Source organism: Chionomys nivalis, chromosome 3 (genome assembly GCF_950005125.1).
Source record: "Chionomys nivalis chromosome 3, mChiNiv1.1, whole genome shotgun sequence".
NCBI lineage: Eukaryota > Metazoa > Chordata > Mammalia > Rodentia > Cricetidae > Chionomys > Chionomys nivalis.
This window is the reverse complement of record NC_080088.1, coordinates 89,898,612-89,925,290: the sequence shown is the minus strand read 5'-3', so window position 1 is coordinate 89,925,290 and position 26,679 is coordinate 89,898,612. Positions and strand designations below refer to the sequence as shown.

General features: G+C 52.0%; 1 protein-coding gene across 5 annotated transcripts in view; it reads left to right on the top strand.

Annotated features, from left to right (window-relative positions):
- The first annotated feature begins 3,656 nt into the window (after positions 1–3,656).
- The window catches only part of Grid2ip (Grid2 interacting protein), a 34,337-nt gene continuing 11,314 nt past the window's right edge, over positions 3,657–26,679 (top strand). For 2 of the 5 annotated variants that reach the window (XR_009056859.1, XM_057765497.1), the window contains exons 1-12: positions 9,722–9,933; positions 12,487–12,735; positions 12,925–13,010; positions 14,670–14,739; positions 15,614–15,708; positions 15,927–16,110; positions 17,914–18,068; positions 20,542–20,682; positions 21,366–21,463; positions 21,612–21,729; positions 23,054–23,409; positions 23,852–24,325. Coding sequence is in view for 4 of the 5 variants with exons in the window: in XM_057765497.1 (XP_057621480.1) it covers positions 9,899–9,933; positions 12,487–12,735; positions 12,925–13,010; positions 14,670–14,739; positions 15,614–15,708; positions 15,927–16,110; positions 17,914–18,068; positions 20,542–20,682; positions 21,366–21,463; positions 21,612–21,729; positions 23,054–23,409; positions 23,852–24,325 (2,061 nt within the window). In the remaining variant the exon portion in view is untranslated. Of the gene's footprint in view, positions 3,725–9,721; positions 9,934–12,486; positions 12,736–12,924; positions 13,011–14,669; positions 14,740–15,613; positions 15,709–15,926; positions 16,111–17,913; positions 18,069–20,541; positions 20,683–21,365; positions 21,464–21,611; positions 21,730–23,053; positions 23,410–23,851; positions 24,326–26,679 lie in introns of those variants that run through there. The other 3 variants (XM_057765500.1, XM_057765498.1, XM_057765499.1) reach the window with 3 other exon arrangements.

The window sequence follows — 26,679 nt, the reverse complement described above, 5'->3', positions numbered from 1 at the left end:
AGAAATGGGCTTTAGCCTGATCCAAGGCACTTAAAAGGTGGAGGCAGGAGGATACCTAGTTTGAGCCCAGACTGGACAACATAGCAAGAATCTGTCCAGAAAAGAAAGAGAAGGAATGGAAGGGAGGGAAGACAAGAAAGGAAGGGAGGTGTGGGTGGGAAAAATGACAAGAAAACTGGCTCAGTCTGGTAGCCCAGATCTGCTTCCTCAGCTACTCAGAAAGCTGAGGCAGGAGAATGATAGGTTCCAGGCCTGCCTGGCTGCAGTGGAGATTCAAGCTCAGCCTGGACAGCTGAGTGGGACATCTCAAAAGAATAAGAGAAAAAAAAAAAAAGGTTGAGAGTGGAGAGCCACTGAGGAAGACACCCAATGATGTCCTCTGGCCTCCACATGCACACACGTGCACACACATGAACAGGTAGGTACACATGTAAACGCCACACACACAAAGAGCTGGGGAATGAGGCTTTAGTGGCACTTGCCTAGCATGTACCCTGGATTCCATCCTCAGTACTGCAAAACAGTGTGTGTGTGAGAGAGAGAGAGTGTGTAACACCCGATTCTGTGTTACACCCTCGGTACAGTTTGCGCGCCACTGTACCTTGCGAGTCGGGCAAGGGCCTGGAGATTGAACACACAAAGAGACCAGGGTCATTCGAAAGGAGATCAGCCGAATGCCGTTTATTTACACTTGGGGAAGTCCTTAAGTATCTAACTGCTGTACAAGGACCCCTGCCCAGGCAGGTGGGAAATTACCGTATTAACAATGGAGTCAAAGTCCTGCAGCTAATCACCAGGCGGGGCAGGGAGAGCACAGAAACAAACAGGATGCTTAGTTAGCTGACCAGAAACTGTCCCCACAAATGCACCCCAGGAACAAGGGCAGACCCGGGCCCTACAAGAGAGCTTTAGGTATATGAGCAAGCTACTTTCCAGGAACACTGCGTGCATTTGCACGCCCAGTTTCAAAGGCCCCCACACCCCTCTGAATAGATGTTCCTTTATTAGCATTAGTTAGTTATGTGCATGAAGGGAAAGAACACCCCAAAAAAGTTCAGAAACTTAAAATTCAGGGCACGCTTTCTATAGTGCTTTTGTGGAACCAGAATATTCTCTGTAGGGACCCTTAGCAAACAGTGCGCAAAATGAAACTGCAGCATAGTATTGTAATAATAGTAACTAGCAATTAGTGAGCACGTGGCACGTGTTTAAGCACTTATATTAAGTCTTTTGATCCTTAGATTTCTTGGAATGGCTGTTCCTGGGCTGATGAAATGGCTCAGCGGGTAGAGGCATTCACCCAAAGCCCCCCCTTCCCCCCGTGACCTGAGTTCTGTCCCTAGAACGCACACACTGAAAGAGAACTGACTTTGCAAGCTGTTCTCTGACCTTCACAGATGCAGATATGCAAAGAAATGTTGAAAAAAAAAAAGCAAACAATGACTGCTCCTGGGTTCGAATCCCGATCTGATAACCTTGCCACTCACGTCAGTTGGGCGAACGGCCCTCCCACAAGTCACTTCTCCATAAGTCCTTTCTCTGTCAGCCTTTGTGACCTTAGCTCTTTGGATACAAAGTGAAGATATTCATAGTCTCTGTCTCAGGGCAACTGAGACGTTAGAAGTGCGGACCGGTGGGCCACGAGTTTCCTGTGCCGCTGTTCTGGGGAGGTAAACGGAGGGCTCTCTGTGATTCTACCTGGCATCTTCTCCTCGCAGGTGGATGACATCTTGGGGAACCAGCCAACAGCCAAGGAGCAGATGTTTGCTGCCCTGAAGCAGTTTGCTGCTGAGCAACGGGTGGATGAGCTGGTGTGGGCTCTCACTCTGGTGCTGCCCAGCGAGGCCCAGGGGCCAGTCCTGGACAACCTCAGGTATCCCTGTTGATGTCAAGCTGGGAAGACCAAGTGGGTTTCATTCAAGGAGGGTGTCTTTCCAGTCCAAGTGAGACAGGGGCCCTGCCCTCGAGCTGGTGACCAAGGCGAGCCTGTCTCGGCGGGTGTGTTTGTGATGGCAGTGAGCACAGCGGATGCTGGCCTGGAAGGGATCGCCTCTGAGGTAAAGCTACAGGTTTCTGACTCCACCCAAACTACGATGGCAGGAATCTCCCATAGAACACCAAAATAAGCCGGGCGGTGGTGGCGCACGCCTTTAATCCCAGCACTCGGGAGGCAGAGGCAGGTGAATCTCTGTGAGTTCGAGACCAGCCTGGTCTACAAGAGCTAGTTCCAGGACAGGCTCCAAAACCACAGAGAAACCCTGTCTCGAAAAACCAAAAAAAAAAAAAAAAAGAACACCAAAATACTCCCAGCATCTTGGCCCATACTGTGACCAAGCAGTGGCATCTTAGAAGAAAACAACTCTGTGGGGGTCCTGACACCCACCCAGCCCTACAGGCAGTGACCACCGTCTGCCTCTTGATGCCCCCCCTTTTTTGTTTTGAGATAGGTTCTCCTTATGTCACCTAGGTGGGGCCTTGAACTCAAGGCTCTCCTGCCCTAACTGCCCAAGTGTTTACAGGTGTGAACCACACACATCAGGCTCTGTGTGTGTATGTGTGTGTGTGTGTGTGCTCAGGGTTGCTCTGGACGGTCTGAACTTGGATGGCTATATAACCCAGGGTAGTCTAAAATTCACAAAGATCTTCCTGCCTCTGTCTCCTGAGCTCTGGGATGAAAGCTGTTCCAACACCACACCCAGTCATCTCCACCTCTTTTTTTTTCCTTCTTCTTTCAGTTTTTCAAGACAGTGTTTCTTTGTATAGCTTTGGAGCCTGTTCTGGAATGCTCTCTGTAGACCAGGCTGGCTTAGAACTCCCAGAGATCTGCCTGTCTCTGCCTCCTGAGTGCTGGGATTAAAGGCGTGCGCCACCACCACCTGACTCCACCTTAATTTTTAAGACAAGGTTTCTCATTGAACCTGGAACTTTCCACTTTAGCTAGACTGGCTGGGCAGGCAGAGAGCCCCAGGTTTCCACCTGCCTGCCCCTCACCCATCTCAGTGCTGGAGTTACCCAGAGCCACTGTATGTCACACACACACACACACACACACACACACACACACACGGTGCTGAGGATGGAACTTGGGTCTTTGTGCTTTTCTGGGCAAGCACCCCGCCCACTGATCCGTTTTCCCCAGCCCCTAAACGAGGGCTCTTTGATATCAGTTTGATGGTGGTGATGATGGTGGCGGTGGTGACAGATATGTGCCAAGGACCACATTAGGTCCTTGAAGGACACTCTGCACATATAGTCAAGTTGAGGTTCTGAGAGGATCCCAGAGCAAACCAGTGGCGGTCACAGGATCGTGAACCCAACTAGCTGTGCACGTCCCCATTTTGCTCACTCTAAGTTTATTGGAGGAAATTCCTGGTGGGTTCTGGCTTGGAGTGGCCCTGGATCTATCTCTCCCTGGCCTCCTTCCCTGAGGGCCTCGTCTACACAGGACTGCAATCAGACACCTCTCTGAGTCCTGCCTGGCTTTCTCTCCCGGCTCTAGCTTCTGTGGCCAGCGATTGCCCCAACCCCTCCCCCTTCCCGGGCTCAGTCTGCCCCCTCCCCTCGCTGCCATTCACCCCGCGATCTGCCCCTCCCTCTGGGCCTGGCCAATGTCAGGGACTGAGCTGGCCAGCCCCCCCGCCCCCACCAGTCGGGGCTCAGCATCTCGACTCCGCAGCGAAACGCACTGGAGGCCACCGAAAGAGGCCACCATGAGCTGCCTGGGGTGAGTAAGGGGACTGATTCTTGCTGGGGAGAAGAAGAAAAAGCTCTGAATAGAAAAAAAAAAGTTATTTCTAGGGCGGAATTTGTCTCGGAGCTGATGCAGGGGGCTGAGGACTTCCTGGGGAGGTGACAGGCAGAGCTCGGTTCTGCCCAGTTCTATGAGGGCTGGGCTTGTTGGGGGACGCGACGGTCCCCAGGGAACTTGGTGCGTTTGTCTCCAGGTCAGACTCAGCTGGAGAATTGCTCAGATTTCCTGGTTTTATCTCGGTGCTGCGGGGCTTCTGTCTCCTCCACCTCTCTTGGGACAGCGGCAGCGGCGGCTGCCTCTCTGCTGGCTGCTTTTCCTCCCCAAGCGATCGACAGGCCCCTGTCAGCTGAAGATTAGGAAGGGAGGAGGTGGTCTAGCTTTAGAGCCTGGAAAAAGCGGGAACCCCTGGACACTCCGGGATGCCCCGGTTGCCCGCTGCTCCCCTGGGGCGCTACTGGGAAGATGAATGGAAACCCTATGCTGCCAGCGGGTGTCAAGTGCGACAGGAAAATTGGGGAGGTTGTTGGAGGAGGGGGCGGCGCCCAGCTGGGCTTCGAAAGGAGGGTAACGTAGCAGAGGGGCCTTCAGAAAACGCCTCCCCACCGCCACCACCTCCCAACCCCTCTGCATTTCCTCCCTCCTCCCTCCTGGAGATGGCCAGCTGCCAACGTCCCCACTGTGTGATGAGCTCTTGGGTGTTGGGGATTTGAGTGTAGTCTTTTGGAGAAGTCTCAGAAGGGACAAGGAAGCATACCAGCCTCCCTAGCTAATTCTGAGACCCAAGTTCAGAGGCATTGCTCACCCAGACTCCTGCAATCAGGGCAGGGACTCAGCAGGTGTCAGTACTCTAGCTTAGAAAGCTGGGTCTCAGAGGGGTCCTGAAGTGAGTCCTGGAGACACGAAAGTCAGTCACCAAGATGAGTTCAACACCAAGCATCTAGTCTCAAGGCAAGAGCAGGGGCTCCCTAGCCTGCCGTTGAACGAGGACAATGGGGAATCACTGTTCTGGCCCAGGAAGGCCACATGGCAGAAAACCAAGGCTTAAACAGGAGAATGAATAGACAAAGGGTGGTAGGTGATGATGATGGATGGTATGTGTGTGCATGTGTGTATATGTGAGAGTTTTCTTTAGAGCCACACCTGAAATCTCAGCTACTTGGGAGATTAAAGCTGGCAGATCACAAGTTCAAAGCCAGCCTGGGTAACTTATCAAGTCCCTGGCTATAAATAAATAATAAATAAATAATTTTTCCGAGGAGATTAGGAGCCACTCGGAACACAGAAGAGTAGCCTATGGTGGGGGGTAGGGTTGGGGGTGACAGCAGCGGCCCCAGCAGAGGAGAGAAGAGCTGTGGAGTGAGACCACGACCCTGAGCCCTCTCCCACAGTAGCCACTAAGTACATGTGGTTATTGATATAGATGCATTTTTCATAAATTTGGATGACCACACAACCCCAGCACTTAGGAGACTGAGGCAAAAACTGCAAGTTTGTGGCTGACCTGGGTTACACAGCAAGGCCCAGGGTTCAGTTCCCAACACTGCATAAAACCAGGGATGGTGGCTGGTCAGTGGTGGTGCACATCTTTAATCCCAACATTCAGCACTTGGGAGGCAGAGATAGGCGGATCTCTAGGAGTTCAAGGCCAGCCTGTTCTACAGAGTGAGTTCTAGGACACTCAAACTATACAGGGAAACAAAACAAAACAGGGAATAGTCGTGTAGGCCTACATCTCAACCTTAGAGAAGGCACAGAAGTCCAAGGTCATCCTAGGCTACGGAACAAGTTTCAGGTCAGCCTGGGCTACCATAAAAACTGCCCAATTTGTATACAGTTTATCTGGCTCTCATTAATCACACTTTAAGTACTTGATATAAATACAGGGTGAGTGGCCATCATTTAGGGCAGTCAAGGCCTGGGATGTGTCCAGGTTTGTGGCCACAGATTGCAAAGGCATCGTGTCCCCTTACAACAGCACTTCTTGCTGCTACTCAGAGCCTAATTTGGGTCTGTCCCCCAAGGAATCTCAGTCTGATTAGGTGGTAAAATGGCTTTCTAATTAGGACAGGACAGGCAGTTTGGAAAGTGTGATGTGTCCAGGAGGGAACGGGAAGAGAAGCTGTGGGGATGTATCTGTTGGGAGAGGGGGAGGCAGGTAGAGTATAAAGCCACTGGCATGGCTGAGGCGGTGTGATCTGGAATTTCCCTTCACCGATGGTACAACCCTGAACAAGTGAATTGACCTCCAGAGACTGTCTGGTAAATAGGGTTTATCCTACGTGCTTCCAGCAGGATTCTAGGTAGGATGCCCTATAAATGAATTGCACTGAGTATAAACAGGGAGGAGAGTAGCTGGAGGCCTGGAGGTGGAGAGGGACCCCTGTGTCAATGACACCATGATGCCTTGGAGCCAAACGTGGGGATGCACACGTTTGGTAAAACCTTGTACTCAGGCACCTGAGGTAGGGTTGCAAGTTTGAGTCTACATATGGGGTTCAGGGCCAGCCTGGGCTACATAAAGAGGCCTCATCACAAGGAAAGGAAAAGAAAAACAGGAGATAGTCTTTGTAAAGTTCTTTCCTAGTACACCCTGGACCTGGGTGTGATCCCCTGTGCCACACACACACAAATATTTATGTGCTATAACCACAGAGACAGCTTAATGTGTGAAGTGCTTCCTGTAAAAAACACAAGGACCCGAGTTTGGCTCTTCAGCATCCATGTAAAAGCCAGCTGCAGTGGCGCAGCCTGTGATCCCAGTGTTGGGGAGGCAGAGACAGGATCCCTGGGGCCCACTGGTCGTCCTGTCTGGTCTAATCAGTCCACTCCATGCTCAGTGAGAGAGCCCGTCTGAAGGAAAATAAGGGAGAGGGTAGTTGAGGAAGACATTTGTATTGCCTCTGACCTCCACATGCACTCTCAGGCAACGGCATTTCTCTCTCTCTCTCTCTCTCTCTCTCTCACACACACACACACACACACACACACACATTAAAAATAAACAAACTCAGGGCTGGAGAGATGGCTCAGTGGTTAAGTACACTGGCTGCTCTTCCAGAGGTCCTGAGTTCAATTCCCAGCAACCACATGGTGGCTCACAACCATCTATAATGAGATCTGACGCCCTTCTCTGGCGTGCAGGCATACATGGAGGCAGAATGTTGTATACATAATAAATAAATAAATCTTTAAAAAATTAAACAAAGCCTGCCATAATGGCACATTTTTTTAACCCCAGCACTTGCAAGCAGAGGCAGGCAGGTCTCTGTAAGTTTGAGGACAACCTGGTCTACTTGATGAGTTTCAGGCCAGTCAGAGCTACATAATGAGACCCTTTCTCAAATAAACAAAATAAAACAAAACTGTTTATGGTAGCACACACCTTTAATCTCAGTGCTGGGGAGGCAGAAGCAGGTGGATCTCTATGAGTTTGAGACTGGCCAGACACCCTGTCTCAAAAGAAAAAATAAAAATATTTATACATTATGGTAGGGAAAGCAGCTCAGTGGCTTGGGTGCTTTTGGCATGAGCATGAGAACCAGAGTTCGGATCCCCAAAGCCCATGTTAACCGTTCATCTGTAATTTTGGCTCAGAAGGCAGAGCCGAGGATTCCCCCAGAGCAAGCAGGGTAGCAAAACTAGCCTTATCGATAAGTTCTGGGTTTGATTGAGAGCCCCTCCCTTAATGAGCAAGGTGGAAGAGGAATGGAGGATGAGCTGGATATCAGCCTCGGCCCTCCACATGCATAAGCACATAAGTGCATGCACACTCTGCATATATGCCCACATTCATGCAAACATGGATAAGGCACACATGCACACCACAGTGCGACTTCGGGGTTCCACAGTTTCTCTGTGACTGGGAGCTGTCCCATGCACACAGGCCTTGTGGAAGCCTTGGCCTCTACTGCTAGCACCAGCAGCACATCCTTCTCCCAGCTGTCATTTTGTGACAGCCAAAAAATGTCTTGAGAGAATGCCAAATGTCCTCAAGGGGTAGAGGGTTGAGAATGATCGTTCTAGATGGCAATGCTCTTTTGCGGAGGTGGGTGTGGTAGATCGGTCCACATACAGCCTGTTCCCTGGTGTCTACACCCTGCTGTCTGGAGTCACCTGGCCAAATGCCCCCACCACTGCCACCCTATCTGGGGATTTCTCTGTGACGGCAGTGGCCTGGCCCTGAGACAGCATGTCCAGACTGCAGCACGGCCATTCATCCGGTGCCTTCATCTTCCCTGTCGCCAGCCCAGTGGACAATGTTATAGCCTTTAGGAGTGACTGGTTCTGGGACAATGACGCTGGCAAGTAACACCATGAGTGCGTCTGTCATGATGGGACAGTCGTGGGCCTGCTGTCAGGAGCTGTGCTCAGGATGAGACTCGTCAGGCATGGGGGAGGGCAAGGGAGACAGGGTATGAGGAGGCATAGGTGGTGCTGCTGCCACCACTGCTGCTGCTGCCACTGCCGCTGCTGCGGCTGCTGAAAAGAAATAGCTCTGAGAATCTCCAGCTGTGCAGTGGGGCCAACAATGGGTGAGGGGCTGAGGTGTCAGGGAGCAGCATGCCCTGCTGGTATTTTTGTTTTGTTTTTCAGGACTGGGGATTGAACATAGGACTTTGCTCTTGCTAGGGAAGCCCTCTACCATGGAGCTGTGCACTAGTCCCTCCCTTGGTAGATTCTAGCTCTACCCCAAGTCACACCCCAGTCCCTCACTGGGGGATTCTAGGCAGGGGCTCTAGCACTGAGCCACACCCCAGCCCCTCACTGGGGGATTCTAGGCAGGGACTCTACCACTGAGCCACACCCTAGCCCCTCACTGGGGGATTCTAGGCAGGGGCTCTACCACTGAGCCACACCCTAGCCCCTCACTGGGGGATTCTAGGCAGGGGCTCTACCACTGAGCCACATCCTAGCCCCTCACTGGGGGGCTCTACCACTGAGTTACATCCTCAGCCCACTCCTGTATTTAAAGATTTAACCACTCAGCAAAACATAGTAGAACAGGCTTACAATCCAATCTACTTAAGAAGCTGGGGCATGAAGATCAAAACTTCAAAGTCTAGGCTGGAAATGAGGTTCAGCGGGCAGTATACTTACCTAGTACATACAAAGACCTCATTTTGATTCCCTGGATGGAATAAAACCAGGCCTGATGGTATGTGCTTGTAACCCCAGTACCCAGCAGATGAAGGCAGGGGATCAGAAGAAGGGAGAAGGTAGAGAAGGAAAGGGAGAGGGAGAAGAAGGGAGGGGAGGGGAGGAGGAGGGGAGGTGAGGGAAAAGCAAAGGGAGAGGGAAGGATTCCAGGCCAGTCTGGATTAAAGCAAGTTCAAAACAAGCCTGAGGAACTTCGTCAGACTCTGTCTTAAAATAAGAAGAAAAAAGTCCTGCGGATGTAACGCGGCGGTACTTAAGTAGCATGTGTGAAATCTTTACTCGAGTCAGTACTGGCGGGGGGGGGGGGGTATCTACCCTCTTGTCCCATCCTACACCTTTTCCTGGGTTACCTCCCAACGTCCTCCCCCTCCCTGGACGTACCAAGACCTCAAAACCTCTGGGTTCTTCCGCCTCCCCTCGAATCCATAAACTCTATCATGACCACCCACTGCTCTGGAGTGTACTCTCTGGACCTGGCCTCGGCATTCAAGGTCTCCTCCTCCTCCTCCTCCTCCCTAACTTCCCTTGGGTACGTAGGGAGGGCATTTCCAACATTGGCTAACTCCCTCGAAGTCCTCTACCTTCCCAGGTACTACAAAAGGGGACTCTTCTAAAAGGTGTTGGCCGTGGCAGAGTGTTGCAACCACTAAAAGAGGGACTTGCTGGGCGAGTGATGTCCCAGGCAAGACTCCTGGAGAGGGACAAAGTAGAGAGCCAAAGAAAGGAGCTTAACAGCCTGGAATCACCAGGATCTCCACTCCTTCGGGAGCACCAGCTAGTTAAGGGTACTAGGGCGGAGAGAGAAAAGGCGGAGCTGGGCGGAGCCACCAAGAAGAGGCGGGCATCGGGCCACCATGCAGGACTGGCCGGGAGGGGCCATGCACGTTCGCCCGGCAAAGACGCGTGGAGTCGCGGGTGCCCCTTCTGTCATCGCGGGCTCCGCCACCCGCTACCCGGTGCGCACCTGCCGCACCGCCCTCGCGGATCCAGATGGGGAAGGACCAGGGCTTCTCTCGGCACTTTAGGTAGCTTCCTCATCGCGTTCTGCGCCTCTGGGAACCCTGCGCCCGCATCCACCCAACTTGAGGTTGGGAGAGGGGGCTGGGACATCGGGGGGGGGGTCCCCTATCCTGGGTGGGCAACCCAACGAGACTGGGCGGAGTCCAGAAACGGGGGACAATAGGAATAAACTGATGGTTATGTGGGTGGTGAGTTTTAGATGTTGGGTACCCAGGACCCACGCGCAACCCGAGGAGTTGGGGTGAAGTGAAAGGCTAGGATTAAAAAGACAACCTCCCTGCATTGACTCACGGGATAGGACAGAGGACCAAGAATGGGGTTGTCGCGTGCTCTGGATGAGAACCTAGCGCATCGCATCAAGTTCTGAGTTTGGAAGGCAGAGACCTTTCCACTGTCGGTAACTGCCGATTGCAGCCTCTGAGGCTCCTACCCCTGTCCCGACCTGTTCTCAGATCAAGTGCTAGCTGAAGAAAGCGGGGCCGGGATAGAATACACACAGGAAAGAGAGGACCCTAGGGGGAGGTTCTGGTAGCAGAATTGACCCAGTGGAAGGTTCTATACTGTAACTCCCAGGAAGAACCCAGGGAACTCAGAAAGGCCTTTTGGCATCACAAGGGCATAAAAGCCTTAGAGGCCCATTGCTGGGCTGCCACAATCAAAAAGGCAATAATCTGCCCCTATAATGAATTTGGCCCCACTGCATCTGACTGTGCCAGCTTTAATTAACCTACAACAGTGCTGGGACTTGGGTGGCTGGGGCAGACAGTGATGGAGACGCAGGGACCGTTCATGCCAGCCAGGAAGGGTGTCTGGCTCAGCAGGCGGCCTTGGCCTCTGGCCCGTGCTCCAGGACGCCAAGCAGGGAACTAGCCACCAGTCCCTCCACCTCGCCAGTTTGTGATTCAGCCTGGTGCCCACCTGGCAAGCAGGACTTTAACTACTTGGTGTCGGATGCGGAACTGAGCGGACATCTGACCCCTGCCCAGATTAGAAGCTGGGCCTGTTGCCTTGCAGAACTTGGGGCTGAGGTCGAGGGTATGAGGCGGACAGTCTCTGTGTCCTTTGCCAGGACATGCGGCGGGAGGATGAGGAGAGGGCTGTGTGGCAGGCAGATAGAAGTGTCAGGCTCAGGAGACCTCCTGGTCACCTGGAGTATCCAATCGGAAGCAGAACTCCCTGGGGGCGGGGCTAGCAGGAGCCCACCTGAAGAATCTACTTGCCTTCAGTCCTACCAGTGAGCCTTCTTAACCTGCCTCACTGAGGCTGGCAGAGCCACAGAGCAAGTTCAGGAGAGGGGTACCTCAGGTGCATGCCGGGCCATCTCTCCCCTCCTCTCTTCTCTCCTGACTCCCCATCTTGTCCTTGGCATTGGCTCCTGGTACAAGGAAGAGGGAAGGGAGCCTTGGGGCACAGCCAGGATGCAAGCGCTTGCTAGTGTAGGTGAGCCCTGATTCCAGCTGTGTCAGAGGCCAGCTGTGTCACCCTGGAAAGTTACAGATTTCTGTCTGACTCGGAATCTTCTGCAGTGGATCAGTAAGTCCATCAAGGTGTTAGCGGAAGCTGTTGTGTGGGGATGGGATTGGATCACTCGCAGTCATGCACCCGCCCTTCCTTCTCAAGGGCCAAATCCTTTCCGGTCATTGTGGCCGGCAGCCCAGCTACAAAATCAGGCTTTAAAGAGCTCCTAGAATTACAGGCACCAAGGATTCATCCCAGGGTCTGGACGCTTCATGGAGGCTGTCTTCTCCAGCCACCTGCAGGATGATGTCTTCACAGACCTTCACAGTTGAGCCCCTAGTACCTGGCAGGGACAAAAGGGCAAAGGTTTATTAAATACATGCAGGGAACTGGGAACACCCACTTAAAAAATAATAAAAAGCATTCTTTTAAAAAGATTAAAGCGGCGGCGGCGGGGTGGGGGGTGGGGCGGTGACGGGAGAGTGGCCCAGGCAGAGCCAAAAGCTTGGAGGTGGTGAGGTGGTAATTGCCTTCACAGTTGAGGGCAGAGAAGCAAGCAGGAGAACGGCAGGTGTGAGGATTCTCAGAGGAAGTCAGACATCCCGCCGATAGCTGATGAAGTTTTCCCTGTCAGTCACCTGAAAATAAGCCGGGGAGAGAAGGAGAGCATTAGTCAGGGCTTGACCTGCTAGATACAAGTGCACGAGAGGAGAGAGGGAGAGATCCAAGAGACAGGCAGGAACTGGAATCCTCCATAGACTGCTTTGGGAGAAAAAAGGCCCCACAAAGGTTAGGGTTGTGCGGCTTTCTCAAGGTGGGGTGACACCGCACTCCTGATGTCATCTAGGATAGTCAGTTCTCTCAGTCCCCCATGTGAGTCCCAGAGAATCGAACTCAGGTCTTCAGTCTTGACAGCACGTGCTTCCACCTGCTGAGCTATCATGTGACCAGGTCTCCGACAGCTGGGAATGCAAGTCTGTTCACCAAAGAGGAGAGTGAAAATTTCCCTGGTTACCCCTGGGAAGGGACAGGAGATCCACTAGGAGGCGCCTTTGGGATGTGTCCAGAGGCCGCGCCTGACTGCGGCCCTCGCTTTGCAGGATCTTCATCCCCAAGAAGCATCGGGCACGCTTCGACGAGGTGGTGTCACAGGGTCTGCTGGGCAAGCTGTGCCGGGCTCGGAGGACGCAGGGCGCGCAGCGTTTGCGCCGAAGCCGCAGCGAGGAGCGTCCCGAGCGCCTCCTAGTGTCCACGCGCGCCAGCGCCGCCCCGCGCCGTCCTGATGAGCCGCCCCCGCGCAAAGCGGCCTCGCTGCTGGGCGGCCGCACCGGCCCTGGGGGCCCTCGCAGGTATGTAGGGCGCTGGTAATAATAATAGACACCTCCCGATCGTGAGCGAGCTTGGGTAGGAGACTTGTGCCGTGGGCATCTGGAAGGACAGGGAAGTGAGACATCCGCTTCCTGAGCTCTGGTCTAATCTCCTCAGGGTGAGACGGAGAAAGTCACTCACTTCCAACCCCATCCCATCCTTTCCCCTAGGACTGTTCGTGTATACAAGGGCAACAAGAGTTTCGGCTTCACTCTGCGCGGCCATGGACCGGTCTGGATTGAATCTGTCCTGCCTGGTGAGGGATAGACAGGTTGCCCTGAGTGTCTAAGATCAGGGATGAGTTGAACACCGCCCCCCCTCCCCGCCTCTCTCTCTCTCTCTCTCTCTCTCTCTCTCTCTCTCTCTCTCTCTCTCTCTCTCTCTCTCTCTCTTTCTCTCTCTCTCTCTGATGCTATCTATCTATGCCTGCTAGCCACATTGCATCCAAAGTGAAGAAGTTGAGAGTAAGGGTTGAGGAATTGGCCCAATGGTTAGAGCGATTGTTGAATAGACATGAGAACTGGAGTTTGGATACCCAGAAAACATATAAAATACTTGGTGGGATAGTAGCTTGCTGGTAATTCCAGCCTTGGAAGGAGGAGATGGGACTCCCAGAGCAAGCTGGCTGGCCAACCAGCCACATGGATGAGCTCCGGGTTTGATTGAGAGCCCTGCCTCAGTGAACAAGGTGGAAGATCAGTGGAGGATGACATCTCTGGCCTCTACACACACACCTACACATGCATGCACACCCAGCCACACATATACATATACATCCACCTACACACACGAAAACACATGCACACACATGCATGCCACATGGACATGCATGGAAATGAAAGGGGGAAACCGGCAGGGAGTGGTAAAATGCTAGTGTTTGGCTTGCCTTCTCTGTTTTAGGCAGCCCAGTCTCCCCGCCCGGGGAACATCTCTGCTGATGGCTAAAAGGGGTCTCCCCACATGGGTTACCATGATGAAGACATTCTCTCACCTTCTCAGAGGCTAACTTTAGTTTAGATAACCCCACAGGTGTGTCTGGAGGCCTGCCCCTAAGTGATTCTAGCTTCTGTCCAGCTGGCATCGTGATTTTTTAAAAAATATGTATTTATTTATTATGTATGCAATATTCTGTCTGTATGCCTGCAGGCCAGCAGAGGGCACCAGACCCCATTACAGATGGTTGTGAGCCACCATGTGGTTGCTGGGAATTGAACTCAGGACCTTTGGAAGAGCAGGCAGTGCTCTTAACCTCTGAGACATCTCTCCAGTCCCTGGCATCGTGATTTTGAACAATGCCCATGAGCTCTTGGGTTTAGAGGCTGTTGCTCTTCTGGCTGCCTAGTTCCTAGCCTCAATCTGCTGAAGGCAGGTGGACAGTGGCCTACTGGGGCACACTCCTTAGAGGAGGTGCTCAGGGTGTGGGTTGTGGATTGGTTGGTCGGCATGAAATGCATGTTTATTGGTTGGTCTGTGTGAGATTCATGCTTAGGGTTGTGGATTGGTTGGTCTGCATGTGAAATGCATGATTGCAGGTGAGTCCTTTTTTGTCCCTTGATTGTATCTAAAGCTCATTTCTCTTAAACTACGCTTATTTATTTTGAGGAGGAGGGGTGGGAGCATACATGTGTCATCCGGTGTGTGTGTGTGTGTGTGTGTGTGTGTGTGTGTGTGTGAAGCTCAGAGGACAACTTGTAGGAGTCAGTTCTCTCTACCACATGGGTCTCAGGGAGCAAACTCAGATAGTCACGTGAACTTTCTGGTTCCCTAAACCATCTCGACAGCCCTGAGTCTCTCTTATCGCCCACAAAATTGAAGAATGGTTATTTGACTCACACCGTGGGGTAGAGAGAGGAGAGTCCCATACAATTCCACTTTCCACTACGAAGAAGGTCAACTGACCTTCTCTCTTCTCCAGGCAGCCCAGCTGAAAATGCGTCCCTCAAGTCAGGTGACCGGATCCTCTTCCTCAATGGACTGGACATGAGGTGAGCCGTCCCTGAGGTGTCTTGTGATCTTGGGGATGAACCATCCCCCAAGACTTTTGGCCTTTTTGGACACTAACAGTGGCCCTGATCTCCTTCTGACTTATGTCCTATAGCTTATGTCTCCTGTGCCTATCCACCGTCCCCTGAGGCTATTTTTTCCTGTCATACTGGGAACTGAACACAAGACCCTGGGTTAGGCAAACACTGTCTCAGAGCTACATCCTCAGCCCTTTATTTAAGAGTTCTCTTTTTAGACAGTGCCTCACTCTATATCTCAGGCTGGTTTGGAACTTGCTATGTAGCCTGGACTTGCCTTGAATTCATGAAAATCCACCTGCCTCCAGTGAGTGCTGGATTGCAGGAGTGAGCTACCAAGCCAGCCCTTTTTAAGTTCTTTGTTCTGAGACAAGGTCTTGTTTAGTTGTCCAGGCAACTTGGACTTGCTATATAGTTCAGACTGCTTCAAAGTATGCAAATTCTTCCAATCCTCTTGCCCCAGCTCCCCAAGTGCTGGAATTATACCATGCTCACCCATTACTAAGGATTCCACTTGAATCCATCCTTCCAGCTGAAAATATTGCAGCTACATGTTGAGAACACAGAATGGAAAAGACCAATTATTTCTTGCTCTGGAGGGGAGTCTTGGAAATAGCTTGGTTGACATGGAAATAGCTCCTGCTATGGTCAGGAATGCCAAGCCGAGGGCATCTGCAGACCAAACTGTCGAATGCTTGGGGCGTCTACTGCACAAGACCCTAACTTATGTGAAAGTTAGGGTTCTGGCTAGTCTCGAATGAACAGTGATTTGCTGGGTGACCTGTACATGATGGACAGACATCACTTGTCAGGCCCTCATGGGCCATCTCCTTTGCAGGAACTGCTCTCATGACAAGGTGGTGTCCATGTTGCAAGGCAGTGGCGCAATGCCCACGCTGGTGGTAGAGGAAGGACCGGTCCCTTTTGCTAGCGGTGAGACTATTAAGCCATACATTTCCCAGTACTGTTTTGGTCGCTTCCCAGGAGCGCCGCCAACGTTCAATGCTGTTCAGTGATCTCTACAAAGGTTGCCTTTCCAATATATTGCACGCCCCAGCTCAGAAGGCTGCTGACCCCAGGTGTCTGGGAAACTGCACCTAACCTGGTGACTCCAGGTCACCCGTACCTCCCCATGCCTTGGTCTCCCGCAGATTCAGATTCTTTGGATTCCCCAACCCGGTCATCGGCACTCACCTCGCTGCAGTGGGTGGCAGATATCCTGCCTTCCAGTATCCGAGTCCAGGGGAGGACCTTCAGTCAGCAGCTGGACCACCTCCTCACTCCTCCTGAGCGCTATGGAATCTGTCGGGCTCTTGAGAGCTTCTTCCAGCACAGGTGCCCTGGGCATAGCAGTAGGGACCTAACCTGTTTGGGCCCCACCCAAGTCCCATCTAAAACTGGCATTCCTGGTCCTCCTGCATGGGCCTCCTCACCCTTCTTGGGGAGAGAAGTCCCTACAAAGACGATAGCTAGTATCAAGGGAGTTGAGGTGCCCTAGAACAAACCCCACCCTTTAAATTTATTCTTTTATTTACTTTTGAGACCCGGTCTTGCTCTGTAGCAGTTGACTGGGCTGGAACTCACAGAGATCACCCTGTCTTGGCCTCCTCAGTGCTGAAACTAAAGGTCACTGCCACTCTGCCCAGCTAGATCTGGACTCTGACACCTTGGGCAAATACAGACGTTTCTGTGAATTGAGGCAGGCAGAAACAGTTAATAGGATACCAATCAAGAAACCTCACCAGTTCACACTTAGCCCCCTGGAATTATTATTATTATTATTATTATTATTATTATTATTATTTTTTTTTTTTTTTTTTTTTTTTTACAGTAGCTATGTCTGTCATGCCTTGCAGCAAACCTTCCTCCTATCCATTCTTTTTGATTTGGTTTAAAGCATATATAATTCTAACCTTTAAATAACATATAGTGTGCAATATAATTCACATGCTATATAATTCAGTTTTTATTTGTTTTTAATTTTAAATATTATGTGTATGGCTGTTCTGCCTGCATGTAAGTGCACCGCATGTGTGCAGTGCCCACACAGGCCAAAAGAGGGCGTCTGATCTCTTGGAACTAGACTTACATGTGTTTGTGAGCTGATAGGTAGGTCCTGGGAACTAGACTTGGGTCCTCTGCATTAACATCACAAATGCTCCTTTCTTTCTTTCTTTCTTTCTTTCTTTCTTTCTTTCTTTCTTTCTTTCTTCCTTCCTTCCTTCCTTCCTTCCTTCCTTTCTTTCTTTCTTTCTTTCTTTCTTTCTTTCTTTATTTTGGTTTTGGAGATAGGATTTCTCCTTGTAGCCCTGCCTGTCTAGCGACTCCCTCTGTAGACCAGGCTGGCCTCAAATTCACAGAGATCCACCCATCTCTGCCTCCTGAGTGCTGGAATTAAAGACATGCACCACCACTGCCCCACAGCACAAATGATCTTGATCACTGAGCCATCTATCTCTCTGGCCACAGTTCATTCATCAAATTGTACAGTTCAGTTGTTTGGTGGTTTTGGTATCCTTGCAAATATATGTAACCGTCACCATGGTGAATGTTGGAACGTTGTCACATGTAAAAGGAATACCAACAGCTTTCTGTGACATGCTCCTTCATCTTTATCCCCCAAGCTTTCTTTTAAAAAACACTTATTTATTTATTTACTTACTGAATATGGGGGTCATGCATGCCACAGTGCCCACAGGAGTTAGTGAGTTTGGCGGCAAACACCTGTACCTGCTGAGCCATCTCCTCACTCCACTAGATACTATTTTTAGCTCCAATTTTGCAAAAGAAAACGAGTTAAGTTGCTTGAGAAAGGTCACTTAGTTGGTAAATGGCAAAGTTGAGATTTGACTGTTACTTTTTTATTTATTTATTTATTTATTTTTGATGGTGGTGCTGGGAAATGAACCCAGAACCTTGAATATGTTAGGTAAGCGCTCCGCCAATGAGCTAACATTCCCAGCCCAAACTGGGATTTGAATCAGAGCTGACTGCCTCTGGAGACTGCTTTCTTGTCCTCTCTGCTCTGTCCTTCAAGGGTGAGGGTTGAGGCATGAGCTGAATTCCAGGGTCTGGAACCACCACCTCGTCCACACCCCCAGTGATGAGCTCCCTGCTTCTGCAACCCCTCCCCCGCAGGAACATCGACACCCTCATCGTGGACGTGTACCCTGTTCTGGACACACCTGCTAAGCAGGTCCTCTGGCAGTTCCTCTACCAGCTGCTGACCTACGAGGAGCAGGAGCTGTGTCAGGAGAAGATCGCATGCTTCCTGGGCTACACGGCCATGACAGGTAAGCAGTCCCTGGGAGTGGCTGCCAGCTGCCCCACCTGCCAGGTGACCCAGCAGACACCTGTTCTCGCCTCCCAGAGGTCTGGCCTTCACATAATATGCCCCCATGCCTGGTGTCTGGAAGATACATACTCAACACTGGCGCTTGGCTAGGAGGATCGTGCTTGCGCAGTTCGTCCTTCATGTGGCAAGCACAGCATACGGGGAAAGTGCTCATTTCTTCATCCTTTCCTTTGCTTCCTCCTCTTCCTCTCTCCTCTCTCAAACAGGGTCTCACACAGTCAAGCTGACCTCAAACTCATGCGTAGCCCAGGCAGGCCTTGAACTCCTAATCCTCCCACTTCCATCTCCTATGTGATGGGATTTGGGGCGTATGTCACCTCAGCCAGGTTACATCAGTGGGGACGGAACCCAGGGTCTTGCCCATGCTAACCGAGTGCTGTCCCACTGAAGAGCCCTGTCTTTGTTGGAGAATCTATGGCCAGGCATGGTGGCTCAGGCCTGTAACTTCAGCACTTGGGGAGGCTGAGGCTGGAAGATTCTAAGTTTGGAGCCAGCTGAGACTCACAGTGTAGCTGTCCTAGTTAGGGTTCCTATTGCTGTGAGGAGACACCATGACCACGGCAACTCTTATACAGGAAACATTTAATCGGAACTGGCTTACAGTTCAGAGGTTTAGTCCATTATCATCATGGCAGGGAGCATGGTGGCACGCCGGCAGACATGGTGCTGGAGAGGTAGCCACAAGTTCTACATCTGGATCTGCAGGCTGCAGGAAAAGAGAGTAATACTGGGCCAGGCTTGAGCATTTAAAACCTCAAAGCCCACCCACAGTGACACACTTCCTCAAACAAAGCCACACCTACTCCAGCAAGGCCACACCTCCTAATAGCACCACACCCTATGAGCCTATGGGGGCCATTTTCATTCAAACTACCACAGTAGCCCATAGTGAGACCTTGTCTTGGAATCAAAACAAGAGGCTGGGGATGGCTCAGTAGTAAAAGAATTTATTGAGCAAGTAGGAGGACTAGAGTTCAAATTCCCAGGACCCATATTACGGCCAGGTAGGTGAGGCCGACCACCTATAATACTAGCACTCCGTAGGTGGGGGATAGGGGACCCCTGAAGCACATTGACTATTTAGTTCAGCGAAATGGATGACAAACTCTGGGTTCAAGAGAGAATCCCTGCCTCAATATACAAAGGGGAGTGTGATAGAAGAAGCATCTCTGACCTCCACATGTACGCACATGCATGTATACAAACACACATATGTAAATATGCATATGCACATATACACATGTAAACAGTTTTGAATTCATGCATCCGGTTCACTGTTTACAAACTCATCAGTACATGTCACCTGGATTATGGCCCCGTGGTCAGATCACCTTGGCTGGTAGACTCCAGTGCACAAGCACACATGCAGGGGGCCGCTGAGCCACACGCAACCTTACTGTCCCACTGCTACCTACACTGTTAGAGTATGTCCCCCATGTGTCTAAAAACCCTGCGCTTGGGGCTGAAGAGAAGAATTAGTGATGTAAGTACTTGCTGTGTAAGCGTGAGAACCAACCCAAGTTCAAATCCCCAAACCCACGTAAGTACTGGGTGAGCATAGTATCCTGTGACCTACCTGCTACAGACACTCTGCAGCCACATTTGCTATTGCTTCTCCTTCAAGGTACCGACTTCCTATAGTTTGGAGATTGAGGAGGGCTAAGGGCTTTTAGCATGGAACGCAGGGTCCCCAGAAGGGCAGCATGTGCCCAGAACATTTTCAGTTTGCCTAACAAGTTCTACTGGGTGTCAGTAAGCAGCCTGGAATAAGCACAGGGTGTTGGGACCAAGAAGCATAGACCCAGAGCCCTGTTGGGAACAGCATCAGCCTCCACTAGGCTTTCCATCCTTCAGCTGCTTTTCTTACTCTAGGTACCTGGTTTCTGGTCTCAGGATAATGCTTAAGCATTATTCTAAAGAGCTAGAAATACATGTATTTCGGAAGTAGAGCCCCTGCCTAGAATCCCCCAGTGAGGGCTGGGGTGTGGCTCAGTGGTACAGCACCTGCCTAGAATCCCCCAGTGAGGGGCTGGGGTGTGGCTCAGTGGTAGAACACCTGCCTAGAATCCCCCAGTGAGGGGCTGGGGTGTGGCCCAGTGGTAGAGCCCCTGCCTAGAATCCCCCAGTGAGGGGCTGGGGTGTGGCTCAGTGGTAGAGCAGCTGCCTAGAATCCCCCAGTGAGGGGCTGGGGTGTGGCCCAGTGGTAGAGCTCTTGCCGAGCATGCACAAGGTACTGGGTTTCATCTTCAGCATGACCCAAGACAAACTGTAGCATTATGCTGGGGACAGCGCAGGAAAGCCCCAGGGTCCAGAGGTCACTTATGGTGGTTGTCACTTCTTCCCTCACCTCCCTTGCTACGGAGGCTGACAGTTCAAGGGCCACACGCCAAACCTTGCCTGTCCCACCACAGAACCTGAATCCTCACTGGACCTGGAGCCAGAGTCCACACCAGAGCCCACACCGGAGCCACAACCACGGAGTTCCCAGAGAGCTTCTTCCATGTGCCGTCGTAGCCTGCGCTCCCAGGGCCTGGAGGCCAGCCTCAGCTGTGGTGAGGCGCCACCCCAAGGAGAAAAACTGGGGTTGCTTTCCTCTCCTGTACATCGGAGTCAGCGGAACAATGAGTATTAGTCAGGGTTCTCTAGAGGGACAGAACCCACACAATGAACGTAGATCACAAAGAGGATGTATTAGATTGGCTTCCATGGTAACAGCTGAGTGGCCCAGCAATGGCCGTCTGCATGCTGGAGAGACTGGGCATCTATTAGCTGCTCAGTCCGTGAGATGGAGGCATCAGTAGTTCTAGGTCCCAGTTTAGTGCCTGAGGGCCCACAGGATTCCACAGAGCTACTGCTCCATCTACACTGGGAACCTGAAGAATGTGGCTTCTGATAGCGGCAGCAGCAGAACAGATAGACTCGCTAGCAAGGAGGGAAGGAAGGCAGGCAAACTTTCCCATCAGATCTCCTTCTATTTGCACTGCTGCAGGAAGGTCCTACCCACTCCAGGGGAGTGTTCCCTTCTCAGGTAATGCTTCCAGGCAGTACCTTCAGAGACCCGCCCAAAGGGGGACTTAGCTGATTCCAGTTCCGACCGAGCTGACCACTAGGGTTAACCATCACTATGAGGAGCCGGGAACCTGGGGAATAGCGAGGCTGAGCGCTGACTGCAGGTCTGGACTGAGCTGCAGAGCTCAAGAAGGATAATGAGGTCTCCCTGGCACCTTCCTGGCAGGTCCTGGTGATTGCCCTGAGATGCCTCTACCTCTGATCCCAGGCGAGCGGCAGGCTGGTGACGGCACATCCCTTCCGGAGACCCCCAACCCCAAAATGGTGAGGCCTTTCTGTCTTCCAGATGTAATCGATGATCATGGGCCCTGGTGGCCAGCGTGTGGGGAACCCTGACCAAAGTTTCCCAGCAGCTAGGGCAAAGTGTCCATGTGTGGTCCCGTTGGTCAGACCCGTCTCCGTTGCCCACTAGATGTCCGCCGTCTACGCGGAGCTTGAGTCGCGACTGAACAGCAGCTTCAAAGGGAAGATAGGGACCGTGTCCAAATCCCGGGCATCTCCGCCAGTCCCCAGCCTGGTAGGCACAGCAGGTATGGCCTCAGCCAGCCTCTGGTCCTGAGGGTCCTTATAGCCGGCTGTTCATATGTCGTTCCTGCTCCCAGGCACACCCCCTAGAGGCTGTGCAGCTGGATCCCAGGGACACCCAGAGAGCTCTGTGCATGTGCCAACGGTCATCAAGGTGGGCTTATCCCAGTCCCTCACTTGTCCTTTGTGGTCTTCACCTCGGCTGGTGACCCAGAACAGCAGAGTGTTCCCCCAAACGAGTCCTCAAGTTAGTGTGTGGCTCTCAAACACGCTGTAAACTGTGTATGTCTTGCTGCATGAATGGCAGAGCTGGGAAGACAGTTTCTCTGCAGTCTAAGCAAGACCAGCTGTGCCTATAACACAGTCATCTTAGCTACTCGGGATTTGAGGCAGGAGGATCATAGTTCAAAGCCTATCTGGGCTACAGAATGAGTGTAGGGCTAGACTGGACAACTTATCAAGACCCCACCTCAAAATGTTAAGAAAGTGGGGTCCGGGGTTGTTGGCAGAGTGTTTGCTTGGCATACACGAGGTCCTGGGTCCATTCCCAGTACCACAAAAGAGTGGGTGTGGGGGAGCACACCTGTGGTGGAGACCTCAGGAAATGGAGGCAAGAGTCATCTTCAACCTACATAGGGGGTTCCAGGCCAGCCTGAGCTATGTGAGACTGACTCTCTCTCTCTCTCTCTCTATATATATATATATATATCATATATATATATATATATGAGACAGTGTTTCTCTGTGTAACAGCCCTGGTTGTTGGTTGTTGTCCTGGAATTTGCTTTGTAGATCAGGCTGGCCTCGAATTCACAGAGATCTGCCTGCCTCTGCCTCCTGAGTACTGGGTTTACAGGTGTGTGCCATTATTGCCCGGCCAAAAGAATAAATTCTTTAAATGGGGATGAAGGGATCTGGAGCTGTAACTAACTGACAGATTACTTGCCTAGGTCTCCACTACTGAGAAAATGGCGGTGGGGCGGGAGGGCAGATCCTCCCACTCCCTAAGATCCTCCTGTGTGTCTGAGGCTTGCTGGGCAGGGGTGGTACCTCAAGACCCTTGCCTGAGACCTATGGGGATGATCCCTCATGGGTCTTGGTGAGACCTTCAGGGAGGGGTATGTTCCCTTATGAGCTGGGGTATGGCATGAACTGAAGCCAAGCCATATTCTCTGCTTCACCTCCTGTGGTCTTTGGTTACTCTCTCAGGGAAGAGCCTGGGAGACAATAGCCCAGAGACAGAAAGCCTGTCTTAGGACAGACAGCTGACCACTCCTCTACCCCATGCTGGGTACTGGCTGATAAACTTCCTCTTCTTCCACCATCAAGGGCCCAGGACCCTGTCTGGAGTCTCATGGCCCAGCGATCGGCTCCTGCCATCCCCCTGCTATGATCCGCTGTGCTCTGGGGGCCTGGCCTCCCCCAGCAGCTCGGAGTCCCACCCCTACGCCAGCTTGGACAGCAGCAGAGCGCCCTCCCCACAGCCAGGCCTTGGATCCATTCACCCCGACAGCCCGCCGAGTCCAGACCCCATCCGGCCACCCAGTCGCAGGAAGCTCTTTGCCTTCTCGCGCCCCATGCGGAGCCGAGACACAGATCGCTTCCTGGATGTTCTGAGCGAGCAGCTGGGTCCCCGAGTGACCATTGTGGATGACTTCCTGACACCTGAGAACGACTATGAGGAGGTGGGCCTGCGAGTAGTTGTGAAGAGTTGAGGGGTGGAGGTCTATAGCGAGTACAGTGTCCCCCAGAGTCTACATGAGGCCTGTGTCACTGCAAACTACCTCCGACTGCTTCGCCCCTGCTTCAGTCTGTGCTGGAATCTGTCTGCTACCCCATTCCACGTCTGGAGCCACCCCAAGTTATCCCCTGTTCAATACTTATCCCACCGTTGCCTGAGGCTATCATATATTTGTTGTCTCAGATTACCCCATTCCTCGACCTAGGATATCCAGCTCACAGCCTCAGGCCAAACGTTTCTGTACCTTTCCCTGGGCTATTTCATCCTTTCCCTAAGGCTACCTCCATATACTTACCGTGTCTCAGGCTAGACCATTCTCAAGCTGTCCCACCTGTCCCACGCACAACTTCAGCCTAAGGCAGCGGACTGCCTATCCTGGTCCCTAGTGCCAGTCTGCAGGGCTCCAGCCTGACCTCCCGCTCGCCTTGCTCTCCCTGGGACAGATGAGCTTCCACGATGACCAGGGCAGCTTTGTGACCAATGAGAGAAGCAGCGCTAGCGACTGTGTCAGCAGCAGCGAGGAAGGCAGCTCTCTGACCTACTCCTCCATCTCCGACCACATCCCCCCGCCCCCACTCAGCCCCCCACCTCCACCGCCCCTGCCTTTCCATGACCCCAAACCCAGCTCCCGCTCCTCTGATGGTCCCCGAGGTCCTCCTCAGTCACTGACCAAACCCCTCACCCAGCTCAGCCACCCGGTCCCACCCCCACCTCCGCCACCCCTGCCCCCACCCGTGCCCTGCGCACCCCCCATGCTATCCAGGGGCGTGGGCCACCGCCGAAGCGAGACCAGCCACATGAGCGTCAAGCGCTTGCGCTGGGAACAAGTGGAGAACTCAGAAGGCACTATCTGGGGTCAGGTAGGTGACCTGGGGACCAGTGGCTCTGTCAATTGGGTGAGTGGTCTGGATAGTAACATTGACGGCAAGATCCATCTTCTAGCCCACTGCCTCCTTCTCCTCCTTCTTCCATTCCTCTTCTTTAGTGTTTTTAAAATTACATTTATTAAATTATATTGTGTGTGGGGGAGCATGGGTGTGGAGGTCAAAGGGCAACATCCCAGGACTTTAACTTAGGTCATCAAACTCGTGAAAGCACCTGAGCTATCTCACCAGTTCCTGGCCTCTTCTAACATCAACTAGACTATTCCTTGGTCCTTCTCATCCTGAGCAGAGGACAAGCCAAAAGCGCAGTGGGGAGTTCTGGAAATACTACCCTGCCCTCCTGCAAAACCCGTCACTCCTGAGGCTGAACTAGTTCTCTTAGTTTCTAGTTTTTTACTCATGGCAATCCTTCTGCCTCAACGCCACCAAAGTGCTGGGATTAGAGGAATGAACCACTACACCTCAACAGCTCAACTGTTCCTTCAAATATGGCCACGGAAAGCTGGTGACAGTGGCTCATGCCTGTAATTCCAACATTTAGGAGGCTGAAGCGAGACTCCAAGCACATGAATCATATTGCATGCCTGTAATCCCAACACTTGGGGGAAGAGGGTGGAGGCAGGAGGGTCAGTTCAAGGTCACCCTTGTCTTTATAGTCAGTTTGGTGGTGGTGGTGGTGGTGGTGGTGGTGGTGGTGGTGGTGGTGGTGGTGGTAAGGGAAGTTTCTCATCTTGGGTTCCTGCAGACCACATTCCTACAAGCCCGGGATGTGTCCACAAACGTGCTCCCCAATGTCATCCCCCAGTCACCAAGACTGAACACACCTGGCCACCCGCACTGCAGGGCATTCTTACCAGCAGCCTCTTTCTGAAACTATGTATCTACTTGTCTCTCTTCCTTTAGGATCTTTCCAGCAGCAACCACCCTCATCCTCAGCCCCTGTCCAAGCCCCTTATGGCCTTTGCAGGTGGTCACCTTCTACATGAACTGTCTCAGTCCTTTGGTTCAGCGTCCAGCCGCTGGCCTGTCCCAGCTTCAGTGGCCCTAGCACTAGCTCATCCTGCCTAAGGCAGCCCTGAGATGAACACATGCCCTGCCAACCCTCACTCAGGCAGGTGTGGTGGCACGTACCAGTCATCCCAACACTCAGCAGGCTGAGGAAGGACGATTATGAGTTCGAGACCTCTCTGGGCTACATAGCAGGTCTTTATCTCAAAAAGAGGGTAGGAGAGTGCTGGGAGGTGGCTCAGTGGGTAGTGCCTGCCACGCAAGCATCAGGACCTGGGTTTAGACCCCAGTGCCCCTGTGAAAATCCAGACATGGTGGTGTATATCTCTATCTCCAGGGTTGAGGAGGGTATATCTATATCTCCAGGGCTGGAGCTCATTGGCCAACTAATTTAGCCAATCAGTAGCGCTCTAGATTTAGTGATAAAATGATCTCAAAAAATAGGGTGGATGAAGCTAAAGACATACTTTAGTAGGTAAGAGCACTTACTACTCAAGCTTGAGGACCTGAGTTCAAATCCCCAGTACTCATTTTTTTGTGGTTTTTTCTTTTTGTTGTGTTGTTTTTAAAAAAGGTGAGTTGGGTAGTGGTGGTACATGCCTTTAATCCCAGCATTTGGGAGGTAGAGGCAGTCGGATCTCTGAGTTTGAGGCTGCCCTGGTCTAAAGAGTGAGTTCCAAAACAGCCAGGGCTGTTACACGGAGAAACCCTGTCTCAATAAGCAAAACAAAAAAAGATGGCTGGGAGGTGGTGGTGCACGCCTTTACTCCCAGCACTCTTGAGGCAGATGCAGGCCTATTTCTGTGAATTCTAGGTCAGCCTGGTCTAAAAAGCGAGCTCCAGGACAGCCAGAGCCACAAAGAGAAACCCTGTCTCAAAAAACCAAAAAGAAAAAAAAAACAGTGGACTAGGATAAAGACACCTAAGCCTGCCAGTAGCCTCCACATACATACATACACATGGGCAAGTATGTACACATAGACCAGACACACACAAAATGAGCCTTTGAAACAGGACAAACTCCTCAGGCCTCTCTTGAGCCCTCTTGGTTGTCACCAGCCTCGTCTCTCCTGTCCCAGCCCCATCCTCGTGGATAGAGTACCAAGAATGGCTGCCTTATTGACCAGAAGGGCAATCGGTTTATAATTTGGATTATGTAGTATTTCTTTCTTTTAAAAAAAATTGTATATGTGTGTGCAGATATGTTTACATGAGTGCAGGTGCCGCTGGAGGCCAGAAGAGGGCATCAGGTACCCTGGCACTGGAGTGACCAGTAGTTATGAGCTGCCTGATGTGGATGTTGGGAACCACACTCGGGTCCT